A 27,864-nucleotide genomic window follows, 5' to 3' on the forward strand; every position below is an offset into this window, starting at 1 on the left:
AACCCGCATCAGCTGGCATGTAATTTTCTTTGTATTTTTCGTATGAAACGAAGTAAAACTCATATATTTTAATTACTTTAATTAATTAACTAAACAATACATTTGAAAGCTGCTTTTAAAGTAAAACGATAGCGTGTACTCGTACTTGAACGTTGTTTTACTCCATGGCTCGTCAGTTCAAAACTGTATGAACTATAATCAATTTAAAAAAAGAAGAAATAAAGTAGAAAATACACTGTAGATGTTATTATAAATCTGTGTTTTTAGCGAAACTGCTTAATTTTATGTATTTTTTCTTTAATTGTCCACATGTTTACTCAGTGTAGTAAAGACCAGATGCTGAAGGGGAGTACAATGTACTTTATTTCGATAAAAAATCGATAGGGTTTTTTCATATAAGAACAAAATTATGAGACGCAGTACGAAATTCTTTAAATAAGAAATTTTAAAGGCATTTATTTGAGATAATTACAGTGTTTCTATTATAGATGGAAAAATTGCCTTTAAATAGGCATTAAACGTTTTCAAAAAAATTCATATGTCCCAGAAAAAGGGGGGGGGGGGGGTTCCAACCCCCGGAACCCCCCTCTGGATCCGCCAATGGGTAGGGTCGTAGACTCGTATTATTTTGATAAAATCAAAGTTATCCCACTGCATTTATCTGTCTAAGGTGCAAATAACTTTGCCGATATTAGACATACCGCATCAATTTTTTTAAATTTTGTATAAATTTTTGAATAAACAATGCTAAAAGAAAAACAAATAATTTCAATAGATATTATAGAATATTACTTTCAACTAGTTGGACCTGAAAACCAAAGGCTGAATTTCATTCATAGCAATTTTGTATTGCTTTTTCGTTTTCTCACTTTTTAAGTTTTGAAATCTACGAAATTTGTTAGGTCGTACATGAAAAAGATCATCAGAAAATTATCTCCCTTGCGCCGAACAGTATTTCAACCAATGAAATAAATGTAAAATTTCACATCATGTATTTTCTACCAATCACAAAGGAAAGGAAGTGCACAACCCGGAGACTGTAAATTATTTCAACTCTTTATACCGTCTTCCAAGGAAGACGGTAATAATGGACCGCCTCCCGGCGGCCCGTAATTTTGGGCTTTAATACCGAGAAATCGGAAGAGTACTGTCTTTTGTTTTATATTTTATTAACATCATTGGCACTTGGAGATTACCAATTTGTTTTTATTATTTTCAATCAGGCTTCGCTAATTAATAATCAACGAACATTCCTTTAAAAAAAATCCGGAAATCGTGTGAATTTTTCGGATTTTTACAATCTTGCGCATGCGCGTTACATTCACACTAAATCACGGGATGCTCTTTAGTTTATGTTTCCACAATATCACATTTGCATGGATAAACTAAAAAAAATAATACAAATACGTGTAAATTTTGATTAAAAATTTGCTATATATATTCTGTTTATGAAAGAAAATACGGGAGATAACTCTAACTCAGTGCGTTTAATGTCAACATTGTGTGCAAATTTGATGAATCTATTTCGTAAATGTCGACATCAAATGTCCAATGCCAACCCGTGCACGCACTGGTCAAAGTTTGAGATTTATAGTAAAGAACATTTCTTTCCTCAGTGAACGTCTGCTGTCCAGGTAAACAAAAGCGGTTGTACGGTGTAAGAAAAGATACGAATAAATTTTCATTAGGGGTTTTAAGAATTCTGTTTCACCGTGAGACAGCTGTGATAGACCTTCTCAAAAAATCATTTACTGGATCCTAGGAGTAAAAAAGATTTTTTGACGCCTGGATATATACATGTATCTGCTGCCTCAGGCCCAATGGCTGGGGAACAGATTGGTCCAGTGCACACCATGGCCAATGACCCTGAACCAAGTAACATCTCCTGAAATAGGTTTACTTTCCCCTCTGTAGTGCTGTGATAATAAAGATAAGACCAATTCAAAATTTTATTTCTAATCGAATATCTATAAAAAGAAAACTTAACACGACGCAGACGACATTTTCCTGCTCGCCTCAGTTTTTGTCTTTTTTCCAAATTTTGTAACTTGCGTGCGGCTTCTTCCAAACGGCTTGTCTTTCGAAGAACATGAGTCTGAAGTGTTAGCACACGTGTATTTATACAGTTGGTACCCGTTTCCTCGGGATTTTTTCTTGACCACTTTATGACGACCTCTTGAATGTCGAATGATACACGGACTGAGCTGGAAAAGGAGTGCTCGCAAGTCATACTGAAAAAAAACCAAATCTAGTTATGTATTGTTTTATACTTGCATATATTGCGGTGACCTTTAAAGGGATTGGCAACAAAGCTTAAGAGTACGATGTCTTATACTTGAAATTTGATAAAAGCAAAACTTTCTCTCCTGCTCTCCTTCCTCTCTCGCAAACTTTCAACGAGATATTAATAATATATTAACACTAAGATCATAAAGATAATAGCCACCCACACAATAACACACCTACACACAACAATGTAATTTTGAATGAACAGATCTACTCGTAGAAAAAAGGCTCTGCCGCACCTGAATAATAACGTAGCTTACCCTGAAATTATCATTCATAAATCCGTAAATGATTGGGTTCACGAAGGAATTGGACATGGCCAACCAGTGGGCCACGAAGTAGAGGTGCCCTAGGACCTTCTGGAGGTCACTGTCCGCCCACCTGTCCATGTTGGTGATCTCCATAACCAGAATGAAGGAGTGCAGAGGCAGCCAGCACAGGCCAAAGAAGGTGACAATGGTGATCAGCATCTTCACCACCTGTAAACAGAGGCACAGGGTCAGTTTAATTAATGAGTAGGATACAATGGTCTTGGCGCTGGTACTAAGCCTGTTTTGACCGCGAGTTCTAGTATCCGCAATTAAATGGTACTGGTTTGAAAGTACATTTAGTTCTGAAATTCTTACGTGTAATAGAGACAGATATTGTGTATGATTGGGTTTTAATCCAGGTTCTCTGGCATGTACATCGAACACTCTACCAATCGAGCTAAAGGATTAACTATCTAGTTACAGCTAGCACGAACAAGCTAATATTCTACCAAATTGTCCCGCTCTTTAGAAAAAAGTCCTCTTCGTATTATTGAGAAAAGGATAACCCCAGGAAGATTTCATTTGTTTTTGTGCTCTCTTTCATACTACCATCGTTGTTTTTGATTTCTGAACCCTTGCAGTTGTTTTGATGAAGGAGATTATAGTTTGTATTGACAAATGATGTATTGCTCCAAGGATTTTCAAATATTATGTCATTGTAATATTTGGAGTAAGATAATTAGTGGGCCAGAGTCCGCCTACAACAAAGTTGTCACGATAGTTATTGTGTCGCCCATCTCTCCTGTATCAAAACAAAGAAACCACATCTTTCATCTGGACCACGCTAAACTCCTTTCTGTATACTGTGGTTTCATCAATATTCGTTGAATACCAATTTTCGTAGATTTCGTTGTTAGGTTGATCCACGAAATTTAATGTTCATTGAAGTGTAATTTCTATTAACATTTTCTATTGATAGGGTCATTGGCCACGAATTTACGTATCCTTGAAACTTTGATTTTCACTTTATCCACGAAAATTAATACCCTTGAAAATTAATGAAACCACAGTATGTGTAAAACGTTTTTCGCAGAATCCTGTTCAAAGTGTAGACAAATCACATTTTTAAATAAAAAAGGATTATCCAAAAACCTCTTGTATATTTACATGTATTTTCTAAAGAATAAAAGAGACAATCTAATTAGATTGTAAAAGAGTATGTATTGTTTTGGAGGCAGTGAAAAGTCGAAGCTTCTAGCATTTATATGACAAGATACTGTATTTAAATATTTTCCTATTATCCTTTTACAAGAGATCCACTTAAAAAATTAATATGATTTTCTAGCCTTAAGCTACAATTCTTTTACCTCATTAAGGAAGATATCCACAACCACTATCTTTAAAATTCAACATTATTTTACGAATCAACCTCAGTTCAATACAAAACGTTATTACACAGGAATATATATTGATCATGATGACCATACAGCACTTTTAAATCGGCAGATGTATAGACCGAAAAGAAAAACGAGAGAGAGAGAGAAAGAGAGAGAGAGAGAGAGAGAGAGAGAGAGAGAGAGATTTCTAAGTAAGTATTGATCCTATACAACAGCTAATACTGACATTACAGCCAGGTAATATAATAACAAAGCAATCAAACTGGAAATGCTGCCTTATCTTTACGTTAAATTGTTCAGAGTTGTAGCAGCCGACAGATCTCGGTGTTTCCATCAGATTTAGCTTCAAGCTTTGTTTCGGATAGCTTTATCCAATGTACAGACGTCTTTTAAATTTGTCTCTTAATTACTATACAAATACTATTCTCTTTATATACGCCTGTGAATGTTATTATCATATAACTTAGTTCAATAAATAATCTACAGAAAATGAAAAAAGTCCTTTCAGAAACAGATTAAGGAAGTGTCTGCGAAGTGTATCAGTTGAGATCATGGCATCAAGTAAAATTTTGTCCCCCCCCCCCCCCCCAAGAAAAAAAAAAGAAAAAATGGAGAATGTCATATTGTATTTAATAAGAATAAGCATGCTGTAATTGTTTATTTTAATTTCATTACTGAGAACCAAAAACGCGTTTGTTTGCTGACCTAACAACCCCTTTGTTTAGATTTTACAGATTGCATCCGGTATAAATATTTGCCCTTGCTCCTTTATTGTACATCCTTTATCAAATAACGTTTTTGTGCTTTATTTGAAGTATGCAAATGACTATATCCACCTTAAACTTGCTGACACCGTGACTTCAAAGCGTACATACTTTTAACAACCTATATACTGGTGCCAGGTTACACGGGGAAGAGGCGCGCTCCATTTCGCCGACAAAACACAATGCAAGTCAATTTACTTCAGATATCATGGAATCTTCGTCTTGTACAAAGAAAAGGAACGATTCTTTATGTGAACATAAGTATGGGAAGCGTTCGAACTCGTTGAAGCAGGGCCATCTTTCATGTAAAACATTTTGCAATTCCATTGATATGTACTTCAATGTAAAACTCGTTCAGATTGCATGGAAAAACAAACTTCCTGGGAGATTTGCAAAATATGTACCCATCTGGTTTCGATACTATAATTATATTTGTTACAGTACAGTGAAATTTACATTGACCCGGTAGATAACACGATCTAGAACCATTTTAACAAGACCTTGGACTTTCTGTAGGGCCTTTTTATATGCAGGTTGGGGTTGTTTTAAATAAATCGTTTATTTTATTTTCATATATATTGTATACACAACTTTAAAGGGATTTCTATAAAAAAAAAAAAGTGTCAACTAGTCTACCCTGGGGGTCAAAATCGCGGGGGGGGGGGGGGGGGGGCTCCTGTTCTCAAGCACCGAAGCAAATATTCACACAGTCACGCATGTGTCGTGTAATGAGAATCAGAATCAATATCTTAAAATCCGGTCCCGCGCCTGATTCATATTGATGCGCTGCGCGTGGTCTCATCTATATGGTTCTATGAATAAAATTTTTTAAAATTTTGCAAATTAAAAATGTTTTGTTAATACATGTCATTTCTTGTTTGCATATGAAAGGCTCTTAAATGCATGCCGTTAAACCCACGTTCATGTACATTTCATTATTTAGCTACACCAACAACAAATAGAACGAACCACAGACATCTGACGCTATATACTGAGTAATCATATTTTTTTTACAATAAAAAAATAGTACATAATATACCATAATATAATACATTCTACCTAATTATATATAACGTAAGGTGCTATATGGAACAAACAACTTAGAGAGAGTATTTTATTTATCATAATAATGGATATATAGGACTACCTCAAGCAGGAATAAAATATTTACAATCCTTGAAAACTGGCTTAAACGATTGTTCAGAAATTGCCACCTTTTACAATCATATATATTCTAAACTTCTTTAAAAACTATTTATAAGAAAGCATCAAGCTTACTTTCCCGCTTGTTCCTTAAAGAGTATTTTACTTGCGACGGTTACACTAAAAATGGGCAAGAATTAAATTTAATTTTTTAATCATTTGGATAGTCAAAGTTTCATTTCCAAAATAAACGAAATCTTTAATGAATTTAAAAATATTGCAAGCAATTCTAGAATTCTTGGACAGTGATGGTTTTAAAAATACAAGCTATAGGCTTAAAAAAAACAAAACAAAAAACGTAGCGGCGACCATAACCAGCTTCTCGGTGACAAAGTAATGCGTCTTTGTAACGTTGCGATTTGACTGAGTGTGACGTCATAAAAGATTCATGGTTTCAACATTGTGGACATAGAACAACAAAACTTAATATCAAAGATGGACACCAACAAAAAGGATGTTAAAGTGTCCCGCTTCATGAGGCTTTTCGTCTGTTGTACTTGTTCCGAGAAGTTTTCGGCCCAACAGACAAAGAAACACAAGATTTTGTCAAAGACAGGGGAAAATGCGAGACTTTTATAGACATGGACCTTCGACAAAAGTCTGGCTTCCTATACCATTTCTGAAGGTTTCAAAATTACCTTAGAAGGAAGGTTCGCATTGAGAGAAAGATAAAAATTCAGAAGAAACCCACATCTCTGGAAGATGCCACACAAAGCTCCAACAATGTGCCATGTTCTTCCTCATTATCTCTCTCTCCACTGACTTAGTGTGAGCAATGTCATCTCGACAAGTCGTAGAAAGCCACAGAGAAGACTGACCAGGGCTATGGAACGTGCCAGACATTGCTTTCCGGGAATTCCAGAGGAAGATCTTGATATCGAAATCATCCGCCTGGACGATTAAAGCTGGTCTGGATAGACCATACAGTATAGGTACTATTAAAAAAGTAAGAAGTAGGATGATATCCATTGACGCTAGCGAGTTGTGCCTTTCGCTGTTTTTGTAGGCAGGCAAATCGCCAATGTTACTATAAATGGCACAACTTCAAAAGTAAACAAAAAACCAAACAGCGTCAAAGTAAAAGCTTCCGCTATACCAAATTGTTACACAAAGAGCCACGTTTTGTCAAAAATGTCGGCATTATGTTTCTTTTCTTTTTTTAATTTCGAGAGAATTGTCTATCTTTTTTAGTTTTCTTATTAATAACGTGTTTTAAAAACAAGACTATGCATTTTTGACACATGCAATGCGCATGAATTTCTATGAACTACTTAGCTGCGCGTCGAAGAAATGGGGATTGAACATATAACGCTTGTTGCAAAATTCAAGGCAGCAACTGTTGAACCTTTTTCTACTAGATAGATATTTTTTGTTTATAGCCGCTTACAAAATTTGGTCGCTCTCTGACGCTTTGCCGACATTAAAAGCATGAGAGAGAGAGAGAGAGAGAGAGAGAGAGAGAGAGAGAGAGAGATTTTCAGTCTTTACTATGCTTAAAGACACACCAAAAGAGCCCGGCTTTCAGTACTTCAGTACTTTGATTTTATATTGGCATCGAAGGAATGATAGCTGAAAGTAGTGCAACGAAAGAAACTCTGCCTTTGATAAAATTTGTTTTTTAACATCAGTTACAGTGTATTTTCTTTAATGTACCGTTTCATAATTGAGACCAAAAATGAGACAATTTCAACTAGCTGCTTGTTCTATTATTCTTTTCTGAAATAATGAATGATGGATGGCTTTGATAGAAATCTATTTTAATTGCTCAAAATCATAAGATGGAATTCTATAGTCATTTTAAAAGAGATTTTGCAGAGGAGACATCCAAGCAAGTTTCGTACAGATTGTGTTATACAAAATAGATATTGATAGAAGTTTTAGGAAAATATTCTGATGAAAACAATAATTGGATGTAACGTCAAAGTTTTTAAAATTTTATTTCCCGGGCCTCTTGTCTAAAAACAGAGTGCATATTCTGAAATGTCAGAAGGAAAAGGAAGCTTCTAGGGAGGGCTATGACTAAACTTCTAAAATAACAAGTGCAATTCACGTCAAGTTAGTTTTTTTTTGTAACATGTACTTTTCCCATTTTCTTCCACGCAGTAAAACAAAGAGATACAACTGTATCATACAGATTCCTATTTCAAAAGGATGGTTGACTTGATTGTTTTCATTTTATTGATACTCCTAGGGAGAGCAAGTTGTTAGGAACTTTTGTTCTGCATCTGTAATGACGTTAACGTAGTTGACAATTCTATCTCTCTCTCTCTCTCCCCCCCCCCCCCACCATTGAAAACAAAACCATTTAAAAGTCTAACCAAAGAACCTGTTGTGTGATGTAATTATCTTAGAAAACAATTATTTAGAAGCCAGAGAAAAAGATTCCTCAGATAGCCTATCATGTATTTATTCCTTGTACAGGTTAACCAGAGTAATTTAATGAACACATTGATAATGTGAAATAATTTGACAGACCTTAATTTGAACACGACGTGTGCTTTATTGAGAGCAGTATCGGATGTAAGAGGACTGGCTATTTATGGAACAGCTATTTTCTACAGATGTATTACATAGATCCTTTTTCCCCATAGAAAACCCAGCCTTTTCCTCAATGCTTAACATTTTTTTTTTACGAAAAGCAATTTACCACAACTATTATATCTCAGTACTTAAGCTATAACTATTTAAATCTTTAAATCATGAACAACATAAAATTCTACTTCAGAACCATAATCCATGACCCTATGATGTGTATACGAAAGACGAATAGGGCCACATTAAAAAATATTTTTATCTCGTAATTACGAGAAAAGATCTCGTTATTACGACTTAATTATCTCGTTATAACGAGAAATGATCTCGTTATTACGAGTTAATTTTCTCGTAATTACGAGAAAAGATCTCGTTATTACGACTTAATTATCTCGTTATAACGAGAAAAGATCTCGTAATTATGAGTTAATTATCTCGTAATTACGAGAAAAGATCTCGTTATTACGAGTTAATTTTCCCGTAATTACGAGTTAATTATCTCGTAATTACGAGAAAAGATCTCGTTATTACGAGAAAAGATCTTTTCAAAATGGCGCGTTTCATTATTCTATTCTTTTTATGTCAAGTGTATGAAATACTGCAATGTCTTTTATTATACACATACTTATCATTACATCGCTTAGTAGCATAAACAGAATTTGATATAAAATCGGACCAATCAGTTTTAACGAAATTTCAGAAGAAGGAGCAAAGCAGGTTGATTGATGAATTGATTGAACTATATATTGATTAGAAGGATACATGTAATTTGTTTTCAGACTCAAAAATGTTGATATACAAAATCAATTATTTTCAATATACATATAGGTTGTGTATGAACACAATTCAGGTAAATCCTGTATATCAATGATTGAAACTACAAAGTCAACTGTAACAATAGAATTGTGTTTTTACGACAAGGGCTACCTGGTATTTACTTCAGAGTGGGATTATAATATATAAGATGAAATGAGAATTACATGAAGTTCTTTCCACTAATTCATATTAGTTAAATCTCAAATCCGATTATTTTATTTAAAAATTAATGAATAATGTCCGGTGTTATTTAATCATTAATCAGAATTGAATTAACGTTTATGGAAAGAAAAGGAGTTAACCAGTAGACTTGAAGGTGTTTTCAAAAATGCACCATTTATATAAAAAAAATTTCGTAATAACGAGATTTTTTCTCGTAATAACGAGATCTTTTCTTGTAATAACGAGATCTTTTCTCGTAATAACGAGATCTTTTCTCGTTATAACGAGATAATTAACTCGTAATAACGAGATCTTTTCTCGTTATTACGAGATCTTTTCTCGTAATTACGAGATAATTAACTCGTAATAACGAGATCTTTTCTCGTTATAACGAGATAATAAACTCGTAATAACGAGATCTTTTCTCGTAATTACGAGATAATTTACTCGTAATAACGAGATCTTTTCTCGTTATAACGAGATAATTAACTCGTAATAACGAGATCATTTCTCGTAATTACGAGATAAAAATCTTTTTTTATGTGGCCCTATTCGTCTTTCGTATGTGTATCTACTATTTGGAAAACAATATGTATTTGTTCTATCATTGGTAATTCCAAAGTTCTATTGTCGTACACAAATATTGATGTTCAAATATTGTCATAACAACCGTTTAAATTAAAAAAAAAATCAATTCATTTTCATTTCATTTATTCCCTCAAAGCATTATACTAGTAAATAATATAAGAACACTCTTTGTACAAATTAACAAGGAAGCGACATCATCAGCTCATGTTCATCAAATAATCCGGAACGGTCCTTGACCAGGTCTTAGATTAGAATAATTAACACCTAATGGGAACGGACGGATTCCATGCTGTGATACTGCGTATGGAGTCTTAGTCGATTCGCTTCAAATTTAACTCATCATTAGATGCAATTTAAGGAGGACACAAAAAATCCACGTAGATAGAACTAGCGAACAATCCATTGATAGCAAGAAACGAAGCAAAGAAAAATCACATTTACCGCTACATGTGGTCCGTTAATTTGTGCCGAAGCATTACTGTGATTGTACGAACTATTCAGAATTCTATTGAGTGGACGATACAATGACGTCGTTACCCTACAGTGCTTGTGTTTTAAGGGGTTTTTTTTTTGAAATAAATTAAACTATACCTACTATACCTTTTCACAATATCAAATCAATAACAATTTCAACAAAAAAGACCCTCGACAATTCACTTAATTTCACTAATTGTGTATATCAAATGTTATTTAGTTAACTAATATTTTAGTTCTTTATTTATAAATACAGTTTTGATATTTTCCAGTGTATTTGTCTGAAATAACACTACGACATGATTTTGTAATGTATAGTCCAATTCATTAATGACCATTTAAATGATATTTAATCGTACAACTGCTGAAAATTATATAAATTATATAAATATAGGTAATAAAGAATCATTATTTGAATGTTGTGAGGTGAGTAAATACGATCGGGCGTGATCATATCTATCATAAAGCCCTTCTGGCTTTATTGAATTTGATCACCCCGACCGTATTTGATCAGCTCATAATACACAAAAAATATATAAAAGAAAATTAAAAAAAAAAAATTCCGGACAAGATGGTTAAATTTAAATACACATTATCGATTGTATCAATTTTTAAAAGTATTTTAAATTCAAAACTAAATGGATGTTTTCACAAGAAGTCACTAAGAGATTCTGATGGGTAAAGTTAAAAACTGGACTGGCTCCTATCTTAGTTGGCAGTTGATGGCTATCAGCCAAATTAGTTGATCTAAACCTAATTAAAGAAATCATTATGCCATTATCGAATCACTAAAGTACGAAATTTAACACAAATCGATGTGATAACCTCCAAATCAGAGCGGGGTAATACAAAATGGTCCAACTCTAACTAACATTAACCATATAATGATAGCACTTGTTGTAAGCTGCATGCATGTACAAGGTGTTCTATTTCTACAGAAACTTGTTTTAGTAAAAATTACAAATCAGAATGATTTCATTGCTGAACCAAAAAACAAAAAAACAAAAAAATGTAAAGTCGTAACGTAAACATTTCATATTTAAACTTATTCTTGACATTGCTTCAGAAAATGTCAATTACAATGTAGTTATGCTTTTGGACATTTCAATGTAGAAAATGGCAAGTCCTCCTAAAAGGACTGGACGAGACAAACACAGGTTCACAGGTTCGTATTTGGAGAATAAGTATATAAGAATGAATGTAAATATTGCCCGATTAAGAAGAAATGTTAAAAAAATTAATGTTAAAGAAAAAAATGCGATTTTAGGGTTTGTGAAACGTGTTGGAATTTCAACCATTAAGATTCATAAAAAAGAACACGAAAAATACAGAGTCATAATTATTGGTGTACATATTGCAGTCGCAGGGCATTCTACAAAACCAAGTCTCCTAGCAGAACAGGAAGATAAAACAGCGCTTGTACTTATAGTATTTTTCTCAATGGAGTAAGCGATGTTTTTTCTGAGTTCTGCAATTAAACTGTTATGTTGGGATCTTTTTATTGTTAGTTAACTGCAGTCTGTGTGCGATCTTCAAGAGGCTTCAAATATCCGCTTTATGGGTTCTTAATGTTAGGAGTTAAATGTTCGGGGGGTTTCCGTCAAAATAGCCGAACAAAAAAACACAAAGGGCAACGTTCTATCTATTTGCACAAGGTTTTGCCATTACCAATTCAATTCCAATTAATCGCCGTTACGCAACAAACTATATCAGATTAAAACTAAGATTGTTTTGTTGAAACCAGTAATAACGTCAAATGAAGGCAAATCAAAACGTTTCCAAAGGTTAATTTGGTCTTATTTTACCTTTAAAAAGAATAAATTATGGTCTTTTTTTCAAAAGAAATTTGCATTTAAGTAATCTATAATGTTGTTCAATGTATCGATTACGTCATACTGCTAAATCCTGTACCACATGCCTATGTTCACTTCAGCAATACTTAAAGACCATGCAGTTTCTTTTGTTGAATCATTTGTTTTATTGTGGAAACTGCCATAACATTTTATTCTGCTTTGAAAACCATGTCAGAACAAAGACAGCAATCAGAGTACAGATGGCAGTTCATAGCGGTTAACTACTGAAAATTAAATCTATTCTATAAAACAGTAAATTGTTTTCATCCATAACTGTAAATTGACTGAACAAACATGACACAAATAACCTTAAATCAGAGCAAATAAATTTACATAAAAATGGTGATAATCTTCCATTATCTGAATTCCCAACAAACCTTCTAGCGCACGCCAAAAGACATTATACAAATTCGCGGCAAATTCTTCAATGATTACGTTTATCAGTAGATTGTCCCAAAACGGTACAGTAGACACGTCTCCTTGAGATGTTAGTACTTGGCGTGCAGCATAACTTAATTCTTTCATACCAATATACATGAACATATAAAAATGCGCCGACTATAATGTTGCACCGGCGGACTCGTTGCTTTGGTATGCAGACTCGGGTTAATCTTTTTCTGTGTTGGTACTTACGAGTTACTTTTTTGTTTCATAAAAAATCATTTACGGGGTTTTGACGGTAAATCAGGATTCATCAGGTGTCGCAATTTTTTCTATCTTGCATAGTTTGTTGATTCTTCAATTTCTATGCCTGTTTTTAATTAATTCAGATTACAATGAGATACATTTAAGATCTTCTGATTAAGAAAAAAAACATGCTTGTATAAACAAGTACACCTCTCTCTCTCTCTCTCTCTCTCTCTCTCTCTCTCTCTCTCTTTGGAATTTCCCCAACGTAATTACAACTTTGTCTTATAATAAGCAACTGGTCATGAACCAGAGCAGTTTGGAGTCAAAAACTTTAAATTCCTCGATTGTTGCAGAGTACAATATTGAGATGGTGAATCTGAATACATGCGTATGATTTACATCGATTGCGTCACGTCAGATCATTATATTTGTAAATATTTGTTCTATCACATCAAAGGTTGCATGTAAACCAACGGTTGCAAAAAGGGGGCGTAATCGTGATACACCGATGTACGATACGCTAGCCTCTAAGAACTTAACATGCACAGGATTCGCAAGCTAAAATCTAATTTGATTTCTGAATCCACAAATGATGAATGAAGGGGAACTTGTGACCGGATTAACAATACCGTTAATGGCGTCCCAAGTGGAACTCTCAAGACTGCCAGCATGTCGATTTTACCAGTCATTTATCATTGCTCGGAGATCTACATAGACACAATTAATTAGTGTACAGCAAGGCTTTATCATTATGACAGTAGCACAGACAAGCAAACACTCATGATTTATGGATATTCCTAAATTCAATTTTTGTCATACGCAGGCATTCATTGTTGAAGAATTTACACAAAACGAAACAAAACTCAGAATATCCCGTATGTCGAGAAAAGATGGTAACAGACTGGTAAAATCCATTAACGGAAAGTATTTTATCTAATTTTTCTCCCAAGGGACTTGTTCGGAGTCCTTTTGACTTTTTTTGGGAACAGAGAACGATATAGGGATGTTTTTCTTACGATTGGGAAAACAGAAAAGCACTCAGAAAGCGTTGTCATGTGATCTAAATGTAAACGTACTCACAATATATGATTGACAACTATTTAAAACCATTTTGTCGATAGAAATATAGATTTATGCAGTCCGAGTGTCAATGCATTCTGCTATCTATGCACTTGGGGAAGTAATCCCATATGTCCTATGTACAATGTGATAGTCGGGTTATATGATGTTGGCAAATGTTCCTATATACTGTGGAGTTAATTCCTCTCCGAAAGAGGTCAGTGATTAACGTGTATTTTGTAATGTGATCTCAGAGAATTATAAATACTGTATATGTAAACAATTTGCTAATGAAGACGGAAAATGAATATCAGACGACAAAATACTAAGTTTCACAAGTTATCAAACATGCCTAATTATACACGTCCTGCACAGTTTATTATCTTTTGAAATTTTAAATGGCAGAAAACGAGGAATATCATGTGATCAGTATTGCGTGATTAACATTATCGAACAATTTTGCGAAAATGAAATAAAGAATTTGAGAACTATTTCATCCGAATCCGAAATGGTAAATTAACTGATGGTGACCAAAGAGTTCACTTCGACTCACTAAACTTAGGACAAATGACAGCACTTTCATATATAATCAACTTATGTTTAACATATGAGTACCATTAGGGTGTCTCGTCAAATAAACTAAAGGAAAACAATCGACGATGTGATTTTTCTACAGAGGTTTCTTTGGTTATAAAAAGAATCAAAACAGGTACATGTATATAAAACTTGAAAATCCTGATATTTATCCAGCTATAAAGGATTCAAACACTCCATTGTCTTTAAGTTGAATACAGATATACATTCGCCATTAGATAAGAAATATTTTTTTCTCTGCATATATGAGTCTAGAAAACGTTCATTTATGGCTCAAAAATCTCTCATTTCTGATTAGAGAAATTTCTTAATTTTAAATGCATACTTGATTGATTTAGGGAGAAAATGCACCTCGTATGAACATTAATGAAATCTTTTTTGAGCATAAACCATATCAGTATACCAAAAACTGCATTCTAAATGTGGCATTTCTTTATTATACATATATATAAAAAAAACTCGCTTTAGAAAATCAAAAATCCAAAATAAATTGCTTTACTGCTTTTAGAAAAAAAAATCCAGGGCATTATTATACTTAATTTATGGGTTAATCGATGTTAACTGACTCTTTGTTACTTAATATTGGATGATAATGTCCACGGCCTTATTATCAACGTAACAAGTGCTGTAATATAATACCACACTGCAGCAGAGATCTATAACCGAGGCCCCAATATAACAACTTCATCGGTTGGTTTTTGCGATTGTTTCTGTTTTCATTTGATTTTTCTTTGGCAAAAATAGACTACGTACTTTAACCAAATAACTAGTTATGGTGACGTCATCAAAACCATCACAACATATCGGATGGCAAAGGAAGTCAGCAAGAAATAGAGCTTTTTCAGCAGAGCAAATTATGTTTTGAAAGATGATCATTATATATATATATATATTCTAAGGAGCTATTCTATGTTAGAAAATAGACCTCTTCGAAATTCTTTTTTTCTGCATATATGAGTCTAGAACACGTTCATTTCCGGCTCAAAAATCTCTCATTTCCTCTTCTCCTTATGTTTAGAGATTCTGAATTTAAGACAGTACAATATTCAAATCTAGCGTTGCATATCACATCGGCGTATCCATGTATTAGAATATTTCGGGAAACAATACAGGCTTAGTCTGTTCCATACTTTGCTTAACGATGCACATCATATTATTTCTCTTCACTTTGAAGTGAATCAAAACGTAAGAATTAACTTCAATACAGAACCTTTTATTGAAATACAGAGATAGTAGCGCACAATTAACGTTTGGTTGTCTTTGGTTTATCCAAACCAGAAGGTAGTTATTCGCCTTTCTAGTTATCAACAGTTAGGCCTCCTTGACATTTCATTACCCTTTCCGAAAGGGTACACGCATGTTTGACGTAAGATAATGAATTTGAACGCACTGTCAATCGTTAATTCGTATTAATCCCCGTAAAATCAGTCAACTATCAAAGAACCAATTGCTTATTAGAAAAAAATCTCATGGCGATTTATTTATTAACAACTTCTTCTGCAGATTGAGATTTCTTGAAACATCCAGCAAGGAAGAGTTCTCCATTAAACCAAACGGTTTTGCACTGGTGCAGGGGTCAGTGTAAGGTTTGGGATGAGGATTTAATAAGAAAGAATTCCGGAATCGCTGGATTTTTTAGCTGCTTTAACCTGTTACCTATATATAAACCCAGGGTCAACACACGGTCCTCATTTATTCTACTGGTACGCGTTCCAGGTATCCTAGAATTATTTGATCACACAGATTAAGGATTCAAATTACAAACTTACGAGATGAACAAATGGCTGTTTATTTTCCCTTGCAATATAATCACAAACACTTTCAATCAAGTATCTTTATTATAGGCTTATCTAAGCAAGAGGAACCTTTGAACATGTATTTGTATTGTTTCAATACCAAGGCAAAGGAAATACTTTTATTTGATGTAAAAGTTTTCTAGAACTTTGAAAAAAACGGAAACCAGTGAATAGAATAGACAAATATTTTTTTTTAAATTGCTCTTTAACTTATTGCCTATGATACTACAGACAACGTATTTTCGAGATATGAAATTTGGAACGACAAGGCCCACCTGGATATATCATCAATAAGAGAGAGAGAGAGAGAGAGAGAGAGAGAGAGAGAGAGAGAGAGAGAATTGTGTGTGCATGTTTTCGCTATAATCCTGTTCACTAGAATAACCCGATAAAGGCAGTCGACATTTATACTCACCTTCTTTTTGGATTTTATTTGATATGAATCTCGCTGAGCGTCGGCGTTTCCGGGCGTTTTACGTTTCCATAACACACAGCCCACTATGGAATAAGTAAAAGTCAAAATCAGTAGCGGAATAACGTAAGTCAGCATCAGAACTATGACAGAGTACGCGATTCTTAATCCGTCGGTCGGCCATTCCTCGTCGCACCGCATACTTCCGTTTTTGTTTGTAGTTTCACACACTTTCAACTGAACAGCACTCAAAGATACAGCAAATATCCAAATGCACAATATAATAATTTTTGATCGAGATGTTGCATTGTGGGATTTCAAAGGGGAGACAATTGCATGAAAACGGTCAATACCAACCACCATATTGGTTGAGACACTTGAAGAAACGGAGACAGTTTGTAGAAATACGACTATCGGACACATGGGCCTAGAAAACACCCAAGTACCTAACAGTTCGTGTGTAAATGTAAACGGAATACAAAATATTGCCATGATTAAATCCGAAAACGCCAGATTTAATAAAAAGGGTCTGATATCCGTTTTTGACCGTTTACCTTTCGTGAAAACAATAATAGTTGCTATATTGCCAATAATGGCCAATAACGTTGTCATTGAATACAGAATGATGAATATAACCGCTACCTCTAATGGCCATGCGAATGGGTGATAGGGGTTCACGGGACTTACATGATGCAAATCAGAGAGACGCGTTGCCAATATGGAGGAGTTGCTTTGGTTAGAAATGTCCACTATATCCCAACTTGACGTGGTCGTCCAGATATAGTCCGAACTGTTTGCAGCCATAACTTCACTTCTTGCTGAAGATATCATTCAACTAAATATCCGATTTTTATTCACAATTCCATTCGCAAGATTAACAAGGATATTCCATGAACGCCGTCAAAGGAAACACTGCAACAAGTTGCCTTCTTTTGTCAACATTCCTCGTAATGCAGAATAGTCGGTAATCTGTAATCAAATAACAAAATGTATAAATAATGAAAGAAATTGCCGAGACTTGTCCCGAAAAACGAGCATGATTGCTATTGTCATAACAATACTGTGTCTACTTTTATGATACCCATTAATTATTCAATTCATCTAAAGAGACTTTTAAATTTTGCGTTTGAGTCACCAAAGAAAAAAATCTCAGAGGAAGATACAATTGATTGTTTCCATGTCAAAAGCAACGTAAATTATTATAAATTAACTTCCAACGGATCATTAGAACAGCGTCGTTTGAATGTGTTTTTCTTCGACAGCGACTGCAAGTTTCAGGAAAAAGTTATTTCGTATTTGTTTCTACGTCTGGATTTTAACTGAAAGTAGTTCAGTTAAGAATTATTATACTGCAATTTAAACATTTTTAATCATTATGCATTGTTTTTCCAATTGTTGAAACATTCGATGACAGGCACTTGTCTCTTGCAACATCATTAATTTTTAAATTAAAAGATATATTTATACTCTGCAATCATCTTTAACGTACATGTTGGGGTTTTTTAATCAATAAAAACTTTTATAAAAAGGTACCTTATTTGTTCCGAGTTAATTGGACACCTGAACTCGTGAGCACGATTTATCCCAAGGATCAGAGAAACTTAAGTTCCATACAATTCATGTTGTAGCGTACATACAAGAGAGGTTGGCTTTAGCCGCTCTCTTGTCAAGGAATCAATGTTAGTAACTGAACGCACGCTCGCTATCTGCTTGTACAGAAACAAGCTCTAAGTAGACCCATCCAGTAATATGATTTGACAATTGTGTACCGCAGCTTATACTGGGTAACTATATCGGCCATGTCTGCTAGATAATACAGATATACTTTCTACTTTCTATAAATTTTAAAGACATAAAATATTTCATTTAAATATTCAATTCCATTTCGCATTCATACTTTTTAGAAAAACGTAACATATTCATGATTGAAGCGGATTGCAGTTTAAAGTACATTTATGTTGGTGGAGACAGGTAAGTCATTGCTTCATCAATTGAGGTGTCTTAAAGAGTCTTGAAATTACGGAATTGTGATTATTTTGGAATGCTTTGAAGTGGTTGTCTCTACGAACACTGCATTTTGTCCGCCATTAACAAAATGCTTCGATTGCATGACCTTACTTAAGCATTTTGCCAACGGAAATCTAAGAAATGACGCTCCTTCGAAGCTTTCATTTCATTTTCTCAACCAAAATCTCTGCTGTAAAGAAAAAACCACCGGATTTCTCCAATTAGTTTATTTTAGATCTACACGATTCTTGAATCGAGGTGAAGAAAAAGCAAGTCAGCAATGAGTGAAATCTTATCTCATATCATTTCGGAACATTTTTCTTGACATCTGACATCATACATTGTTTATGAGAGTTGTCATGAACTCGCCATTTTTTCTTAATCTTTACATATGGTGTTTCGAAAAAATGTTGATATTGTTATAGAAATGCTTTCATCGACAGGTTATATAATTGTCATCATTCGCTATCTCGATCTGCTAGAAGGTTTTGTGTTGCTGTCAAAACCACTACAGAAGCTTGTTAGAAGCGAGCTTCTGCTGCCACCGCTATTCAGAAATAGCCTGCGATTACGTCACTGGCTAGCGATCTTTGGTGTGCTACTCTCTAACACTGAAACGAACAGGACTACAGAGCATTTGTTGAAGGAATTGACATTTTTTTTCATTTCGAACCTGTTATCAATTAATTACAAGTACAGTGTCATCTGCAAAGTGATTCTTTCTGCAATTGGTTATCAAAATCGGTCGATGGCCATGGGATTATTGGAACGAATATCTTTCAAGATTTTGGCCAGAATAAATCTATTTATATGAAATATTTTGAAATGGGTCTGATAAAAAACTATACTTATAGTATATTTAAATAGATTTCATCATGAATATAATTATGCCTTAACACTGTCCTTATTTAATTTACACAATTATTTTTATATGAAGTACTGGTTTGTTATATCGCATAACAGTAAAAGACTTCATTAAAATTATTTTTGAAAATAATTAACATAGAAGGCTAATCGTTTTCCATTAGTTTACAAAATTTAGCATCTTTCGTATGTATGTATCTGTAGGTACAGTAAATAGTTCCATTGACCTTTGGCGTATTCTCTTGAAACACTTCACCTCATTTCTGTTGGCAACCACAGATGCACTAATTCTAGCCGACAATTATACTTGCTTGAACAGATTTTTCATTGAAATTAATTATCATATAACAAATACCAACCCTTAAGACGTTCTTAATTTTGGGTTCAATGAATCTCTGTTTTTTTCCGAACTCCATAAAAGAAGGATAAAATGTCCTGTGGTTGCTGTGTCAAAACATCTAACAGAAATAAGCCTACAGATTTGGGGTGAAATTTGAAGAGGAGCGTGCAGGGGGTTAGGATTCAAGATAATCACTCCTGACACATGCAAAATCTTAACCAAGCTTCAAACCAACCCTGGATAACTGTATCAAAATACATATCGAAGGCCACTTACTGGAAATATATCTCCGTCATTAGCGGACAAATTACGCGAAGTAACGAAGAGCATTGATACATCATCCCGAATGGAATATTCATAATTTTTATCACTTTAATTCCTGCCGGTGTGTGGATATATTTGACACTTTATCTCTCTAAAGAACGCAGCGACAACCGACCACTTTATGCAATCTTCCACGAAAATTGTCCTGCGGGGTTTTTCCAGTTTGTCAAATATTCCACAAGAATCATTTATCATCGCGCCTTTAGCTCGTCTAATACCATACTTTATTAAAGAATGAAAATAAATTGCACACGTTTTCTGTAATATCTGGCCTACCATGTGTCATTTCCTTTTTCTCAATCCTAGTTGAGAAAATAGGATGTTCAACTTTCATATATACCATATTTCAAAATTTCAGTAAGATAATTTACTGTAAGCTATTGCGTTCTAATTTCGCTAGAAATTCATTCATTTGAGTTTCCAGTCCTCGTAAAAATACTCATGATAGTATGAATATTACGTAATTAAACTTAATCAGCCCCAGGTACGTTTCCCGTAATTGTCGATCTGAGAAAGCATTGGTACTAAGGGAAAAAACTCCGTTCGCCCCTAAGGCTTCACATTGCATGTTCCTATATTTCTAGCCAATGTCTTATATTTTGTCTGTATCAGAATGTCACTTGCTCGATTCCATTACGCCTCGCCTTTTTTTTTATATATTAATAAAGCAGTTAAGATTTTTTTTACTTCCGGTTTTCATGACGTTATACTGTGGCGGAACAGCCCCCCCCCCCCCCCAATTAAAAAATCGAAGACCTACCTTTAGGCTTGATCTGGGATCGGCTAGATCACGACTAACGACCTTGACGTAAAGTTTTCTAATGGTAGATGGAATGTAGAGGGCTAGGAATTTCTCAATAAGACTCACAACTCCGTCTTATTGTTTTTCCTCTTACGTTCTCATTAGAGCCACGTGTTGAAGAATAAAATGAGTGTAAATGAATGTTCTGATTTCCCCTCATTTACCTGCTGGGGGCATGGCGGTCATTTGCTTTTTTGGTCTCTACGAAGGCTAATTATAAACCCTAGGAGTTCATCTCATTAACTACTACTTTTATACGAGGGGCATGGTCTCATACACGGTCAGGTCAATAAGAATTCCTGTAGCAGCTAGAAAAAGGTAAACGTATGATGTCATAGAAACCGTGGTCTATACACTCCATACAAATACTATATAGTATTTTCAAAACAAGCATACTGAGACTATGAATTAACGAAAGGTAATGGTTGCTCTGATTGACGGAATGTTACAGTTGGATCTGCATAATAAATTCCCATCTTCTCTTTTCTCAAGTTGATTTACTTGGTCATTGGAACACTGATTGAGTGTAGCACAAACCAGTTCGAATATACGATTCCAGTTTAAGAATTATTTGCTTAAATACCTATTGATGCAAAGTGACGGGTTTAACTTGATCTTTATCATTTTGAAGCTACACACTAAGTTTCAAATCAATTCACCAGACCATAACGAAAAAAGTCTGGAAAACGAAGTTCAGACAGAATGACTGACAGACAGACGAAAACGACAGCGATAAAGACTGTATGTCTTCTCCGGCTTCACCGGTAAGAAACTAATAAAAGTGACATTTCGAGCAATCGTATTTTTTTGTGAATAATAATGATTATCCGTACAGGTTTTGATGTTTGCTATTAATAGGATAAATGTGTTGTGCATTGTATCAAATGTTTAAAATGCTGTTATAAAATTCTGAGAAAAATTGGGCAGAATGATCTTTTATTGATAAAGATGTGATACCGAATCTTTAAGGAGAAGACTACCCAAGTTATTTAGAACTTGTGTCTATTAATCCATTTGATTTAATCAATAAAATATGTTCAATTCAATCTTGTAATGAACGATACCGTTACATACCGGACCGTATTCTAAATTACACTTACTTTAATCATACAAAATTTAATCCGGATCGTATAATAATGATGCTGTTGTTGTACCGGATCGTATATCGTATTATAATTTTACACAATTATTATACCGGATCGTATACTAATTTTACTATTATTATAGCAGATCGTATAATAATCATACTGTTATTATAACGGATCGTATTATAATGATACTGTAATTATACCAGATCGTATTATAATGATATTGTTATTATACCGGATCGTACATGTATAATAATTCTACTGTAATTATACCGGATTCCATAATAATTACACTGTTATTTTACTGGATCGTATATCGTATAATAAATGATACATTAAGTATACTATGTATATACTGCTTATACAATGAATAATTGTATAATAATTGTGTTATATGAATGATTCCGTAACTATACCGGACCGTATTACATGTTTAATGTTTCCGTAATTAACACGATCTTATAAAAATGATACAGTAACTACTAGTATACCGAATCGTATTAATATGATACTGGTATTTAAACTGATCGTAAGTTATTGTTACTGTTATGATGCCAAATCGTATAATAAACAATACAATTAGTATGTAATAGTAGGTGGTACACTATACACTTGATTGTACGCAATGAATAATATCATAATTACAATGGATTGTAACTGATACACTAAATACATCATGGTTGAAACTTTTTATAACCGACTACTAGTACACTGTTTTTAACCATGCTAATGAACATTTGGTAGCTCTGTAGGTTGTCGTTATGAAATTGCGTTATAAGCTGATATTTTCGTTTTGACTCCAGTGTTAAGCCCAACTGCAAAAACAAATTATAACGTGAGAAACAAAACAGATTAAGAACTTTATTAAATACAAGTATCTTGATGGGTAGAAGATAATATATTCGTAATAAATTCCTTTAATATCATATAATTGTAAAACGCAAGGGGTCGATTTCCGAGGACGTTTGTTTCATTAACACTGATGAATTCTCGAACCAGAAGTTTCACGGCGTCATTGTCGAAATTCGTAAGCTTAAAATTTTCCTGCCCCGTTACATCATTCATGTAGACCTAGCAATTGTAATCCATAGGCTTTTCCGAATGTACTTAAAAGAATGCTCTTTACAATAAAGCAAAACCGATTTAGTTAATTACAATATCTAATTTACGCGTCCACATGCAATGTACTGAACGAAATTATACATGCCTGTTTCATTTTTGTAAATTAAATAAAGAATTTAAACATGGGGCGAGCAATTTTCAATGTTGTCGTAAATGTCATTCAAAGATAAAAACCATTGACCCGTTAAATATTCAAAGGCATAATTGAGGTATAAAAGACTAAATTTTCATAGGATACGAAAACATCGTATTTAAATTATGGTCAAAGTTTTAAATTTTCGAATTTTTACAATTTTTGGCCCTAAAATGCATTCTCTTTCTTACATGAGTAAATATTGTAAAAACCATTACCGGATTTAAACTCACAACTTACAGATTCGACAAGATAGATGGAGAAAACAAATATAAAATTACAGTTACAATGTAGCTTTATTGGGGATTTATTTATTAGGGGACTTCAATGATAACCCTCACAACTTAATAACTTCCAAAATTAATTATATCATTTTAAAATGATACATGAATGACACAACTTATCACAGATTTTACACATTTTACGGTAAACTCTGAAACATTACTAGATTTGTTAATAATAAACAATATAGAAAACTTTGATTTTTCTGGGGCGGGCGACAACATTCTTCCAAGTCACATATGCTACCTTTGACCCTGTGCTCTAAAATTGCCCAATTCATATGCTCGAACTTTTGCTTGAAAAGTTTGGTCATTTCGAAACAACTTTTATGATTATTAAACTAGCTTGCGTAACCAAGACCTGAATATATAATATTAAAGACTGCAACTAAAACAAGAGGCCCAGGGGCCACATCGCTCACCTTAGCAACAATTGCCTTAATTCTGATCAAATTAGCATTACAGTATCAAAATATCTTGACAGCAGAGTACAGTAGATCTTGCTAAAAAAAATTGAAAATCTGCCAATTTTTATCCACTTTTTTTTTTGGTAAATACCAAGCCCCTTTTGTTGTTGTACCTGTAAGAAGATTTTTCTCTATTCCTATATACCCCCCCCCCCCCATTTCGTGGCCCCACTTTTCTCTAGGGAATCATGGTTTCATCAAACTTAAATCTGCATAACCTGTGCTTTCACACTAAGTACTGAGTTTAGGACTGAAAACTTTCCCAGAATATTTTTAAAGATTGTCTCTATATATTCCTATGTAAAAATTCAAACCGCCATCACGGCCCCGCCCTACCACTAGGGACTGTTATTTTGCAAACTTGAATTTACACTACCCGAGGATGCCTCTACACAAGTTTAAGCTTTTCTGGCCATATAGTCTTTAAAAAGAAGATTTTTTTCAAGATTTTACCTACATATTCCTATCATGTAAAAATTCATCCCCCATTGTGGACTCACCCTACCCCTGGACTATTATTGAAACAAACTTGAATCTATACGATCTGGGGGTGCTTCCACTCAAATTTTGGCTTCCCTTGCCTAATAGTTTTGAGAAGAAGATTTTTAAAGATTTTCTCTATATATAAAAATTTATCCCCCATTGTAGCCCCGCCCTACCCCCAGGGACTATGATTTGAACAAACTTGAATTTAATTCTACATTATCTGAGGATGGTTACACGCCAATTTGAGCTTTTCTGGTCAAATAGTCTTTAAAAAGAAGATTTTTAAAGAGTTTCTCTATATATTCCTGTATAAAAATTTATCACCCAATTGTGGCCCCAACCTACCACCGGGGACCATGATTTGGACAGACATAAATCTACACTATCTGAGGATGCTTCCACTCAAATTTGAGCTTTACTGACCTAATAGTTTTTGAGAAGAAGTTTTTTTAGGTTTTCTCTTTATATTCGTATGTAAAACTTGATACCCCCATTGTGGCCCCACCCTACCCCCAGGGACTATGATTCTGGTCAAATAGTCTTTAAAAAGAAGATTTTTAAAGAGTTTCTCTATATATTCCTGTATAAAAATTTATCACCCCATTGTGGCCCCACCATACCACCGGGGACTATGATTTGAACAAACTTAAATCTACACTACCTGAGGATGCTTCCATTTTAATTTGAGCTTTCCTGGCCTAATGGTTTTTGAGAAGAAGATTTTTAAAGTTATTCTCTTAATATTCCTATGTAAAACTTGATCCCCCAATTGTGGCCCCACCGTACCCCCAGGGACCATGATCTGAACAAACTTGAATTTACACTATCTGAGGATGCTCCCATTTAAATTTGAGCTTTGCTGTCCTGATAGTTTTTGAGAAGAAGATTTTTAAAGATTTTCTCTATATATTCCTGTGTAAAACTTGATCCCCCTCTTGTGGCCCCTCCCTACCCCCAGGGACCATGATTTGAACAGACTTCAATCTACACTACCTGATGATGCCTCAACACAAGTTTAAGCTTTTCAGGCAGAATAGTTTTTGATAAGAAGATTTTTGAAAAATACCATAAAATTTTCCATTATTCTCAATTATCTCCCCTTTAAAGAGTGCGTGGCACTTCATTTGAACAAACTTGAATCCCCTTCACCTAGTGGTGCTTTGTGCCAAATTTGGTTGAAATCTGCCCAGTGGTTCTGGAGAAGAAGATGAAAATGTGAAAAGTTTACAACAACGACGACGACAACGACAACGACAACAACGTCAGACAACGGACAAATTGTGATCAGAAAAGCTCACTTGAGCCTTTAGCTCAGGTGAGCTAAAAAAAAACCAAATAAGGTCCATCACTTCTCGTCCAAAAGATCCCCCTTGGATGTACTTGTAAGCTTATCTTTTAAAAAGATTGGCGAGCTAGCGCTGTAGCCATCATAAAACACAGACGCAGATTTCTAACACATTGGTTTAAATTTCTGAATTGATTAATTAACAATAGGAAGGCACATTGGTGTACTGGAATTGTGCTGGAGTGGGGTCTCAATTTAGAACTGTGAATCTAGAGTGGTCTTCACATCGGCAATGGCATAGCTCATAAACTGTGCCCTATATCTATCAGTAACAACAGTAAAATTATCAGTAAATATCAGCAATTCTCAGCAATAACAGTACAGTATCAGTAAATATAAGAAATTATCAGTAAAAAATGGCACTTTCAGTACTTTATAGAGCCAGTAGTTTTATTTGATATACATTTAAATATTGTAACTTCGTTTCTGCGGTATGGTGTTTTTTTTTTATAGAATTAATATTATGCTTGTTTTTATGAATTAAAAGTAAATTTGCATGTAGAATATGTTTTATGCCTTTTAAAAAATATTACAGATTTTTTGTTTTACTCATAAATGTAAAGTAGGCTATAGACTGTCGTGTTAGGCGCGTTTTGTGTCTACTGTAATTTCAATTTCGAGGTGAAATTTTTCAAGAACCATTGGTATTGTTTTGTAGCAATCGTATCTTCTCAGGCCTTTCTGGCAAGCTCGGAAAGCATATCCGAGATTGACCTTGAAGGTAGTTAAGATAAAGCTAGCTATTTATTGACTGGGCTAATTATCGAAAGGCAAGAAACGAATAATTTAATTTTTGTACGTAAATAAAGCAAGGAATGCCAAACAAAAGTACTACTTTAAAACTAGTTAAAATTAACTAAAATCAAATAATTTATCACAAAACGAATGGTGGTCATTGTTAAACAAAAAGTTAGTAATTCTAAAACATTAACATAAAAAAAACTGTAATAAATCTACGTACCCCCCCCCCCCCAAAAAAAAAATTAATTTTAATAGAATACCTCTAAATGATGAAGTTGAAAAAGCAAATATATTCAATGACTATTTCTGTCACGTAAATGACCAAACCGTAAACTACGATAATAATGGTGAGCTAACGGCAATCTAATGTTTTTCTATTAAGCTTCATCATAACTTGCTTACCCTCTTACAAAATTATTCAATCTTTCTCTTCAATTTCTACTTTTCCCAATCAATGGAAAATCGGAAATGTAACTCCAGTATACTATATAAGAAAGCATCAATTAACACGGCGAGCAACTATATACCAATATCTCTGCCCAGTGACCTGGGGAAGTGTATGAAAAAATGCATTGTTAAATACTTACTCAATTTTCTTCCGTCCTAATGATTTCACTGTTAATCAAATGCTTAGTATATCCAGTGACTTTTATCGGGGTGTTGATTAAGGCAAAGTGATAAGGGTAGTATTTTCTTATATAAGCAAAGCATTCGACAAGGTATTGTATAAAGGTCTCCTATATAAACTTAGTTATTTAGGAATACGGGGTAATTTATTAAAATGGTTACACTATGAGCTTCCTGCTTTTTCTTTTATGTAATTTGCACCTCTCCCATTTCTCTTACCTAAGAGAGGGAATTCTTTAAGCCTTTTGGCTTGTTTCCCATTCTTATTGTACACTTTGTAAATTATTTGTACCTCTTAATGATAAACTCAATAAATATTGTTTAAACAAATGTAGTGTTTTATAGACTGAACGCCGCCAAATGGAAATATCTATGCGCGGATCTATTTTTTTTCAAGGGGGTGGATGAGAGGGAAATCTA

General features: G+C 34.0%; 1 protein-coding gene across 3 annotated transcripts; it reads right to left on the bottom strand.

Moving 5' to 3' along the window:
- Window positions 1-1,936: 1,936 nt before the first annotated feature.
- On the bottom strand, window positions 1,937-27,772 carry LOC128164388 (QRFP-like peptide receptor). Of its 3 annotated transcripts, none has more exons than XM_052828178.1 (4): window positions 27,405-27,772; window positions 16,821-17,786; window positions 2,547-2,765; window positions 1,937-2,231 (listed from the first exon to the last, which is right to left on the bottom strand). In XM_052828178.1, exons 2-4 carry the CDS (start codon window positions 17,646-17,648, stop codon window positions 1,983-1,985), a joined length of 1,296 nt encoding a protein of 431 aa, XP_052684138.1. In that variant the 5' UTR covers window positions 17,649-17,786; window positions 27,405-27,772; the 3' UTR covers window positions 1,937-1,982. The 3 variants fall into 3 exon arrangements, with proteins under 3 accessions (XP_052684138.1, XP_052684137.1, XP_052684135.1); XM_052828177.1 differs by lacking the exon at window positions 27,405-27,772 and adding an exon at window positions 21,113-21,268; XM_052828175.1 differs by lacking the exon at window positions 27,405-27,772 and adding an exon at window positions 18,351-21,001.
- Window positions 27,773-27,864: the final 92 nt, after the last annotated feature.

This window comes from Crassostrea angulata, chromosome 10 (assembly GCF_025612915.1).
Source record: "Crassostrea angulata isolate pt1a10 chromosome 10, ASM2561291v2, whole genome shotgun sequence".
Lineage (NCBI taxonomy): Eukaryota > Metazoa > Mollusca > Bivalvia > Ostreida > Ostreidae > Magallana > Magallana angulata.

What these genes read in the sequence shown, in the direction of transcription:
- LOC128164388 (XM_052828178.1), bottom strand. Translation starts at nt 17,648, where the DNA reads ATGATATCTTCAGCAAGAAGTGAAGTTATGGCTGCAAACAGTTCGGAC. An exon ending in AAATAAAATCCAAAAAGAAG is followed by an intron (nt 2,766 to 16,820) that starts GTGAGTATAAAT and finishes CTCTGTTTACAG; the next exon opens with GTGGTGAAGATGCTGATCAC. An exon ending in TTATGAATGATAATTTCAGG is followed by an intron (nt 2,232 to 2,546) that starts GTAAGCTACGTT and finishes GTTTTTTTTCAG; the next exon opens with TATGACTTGCGAGCACTCCT.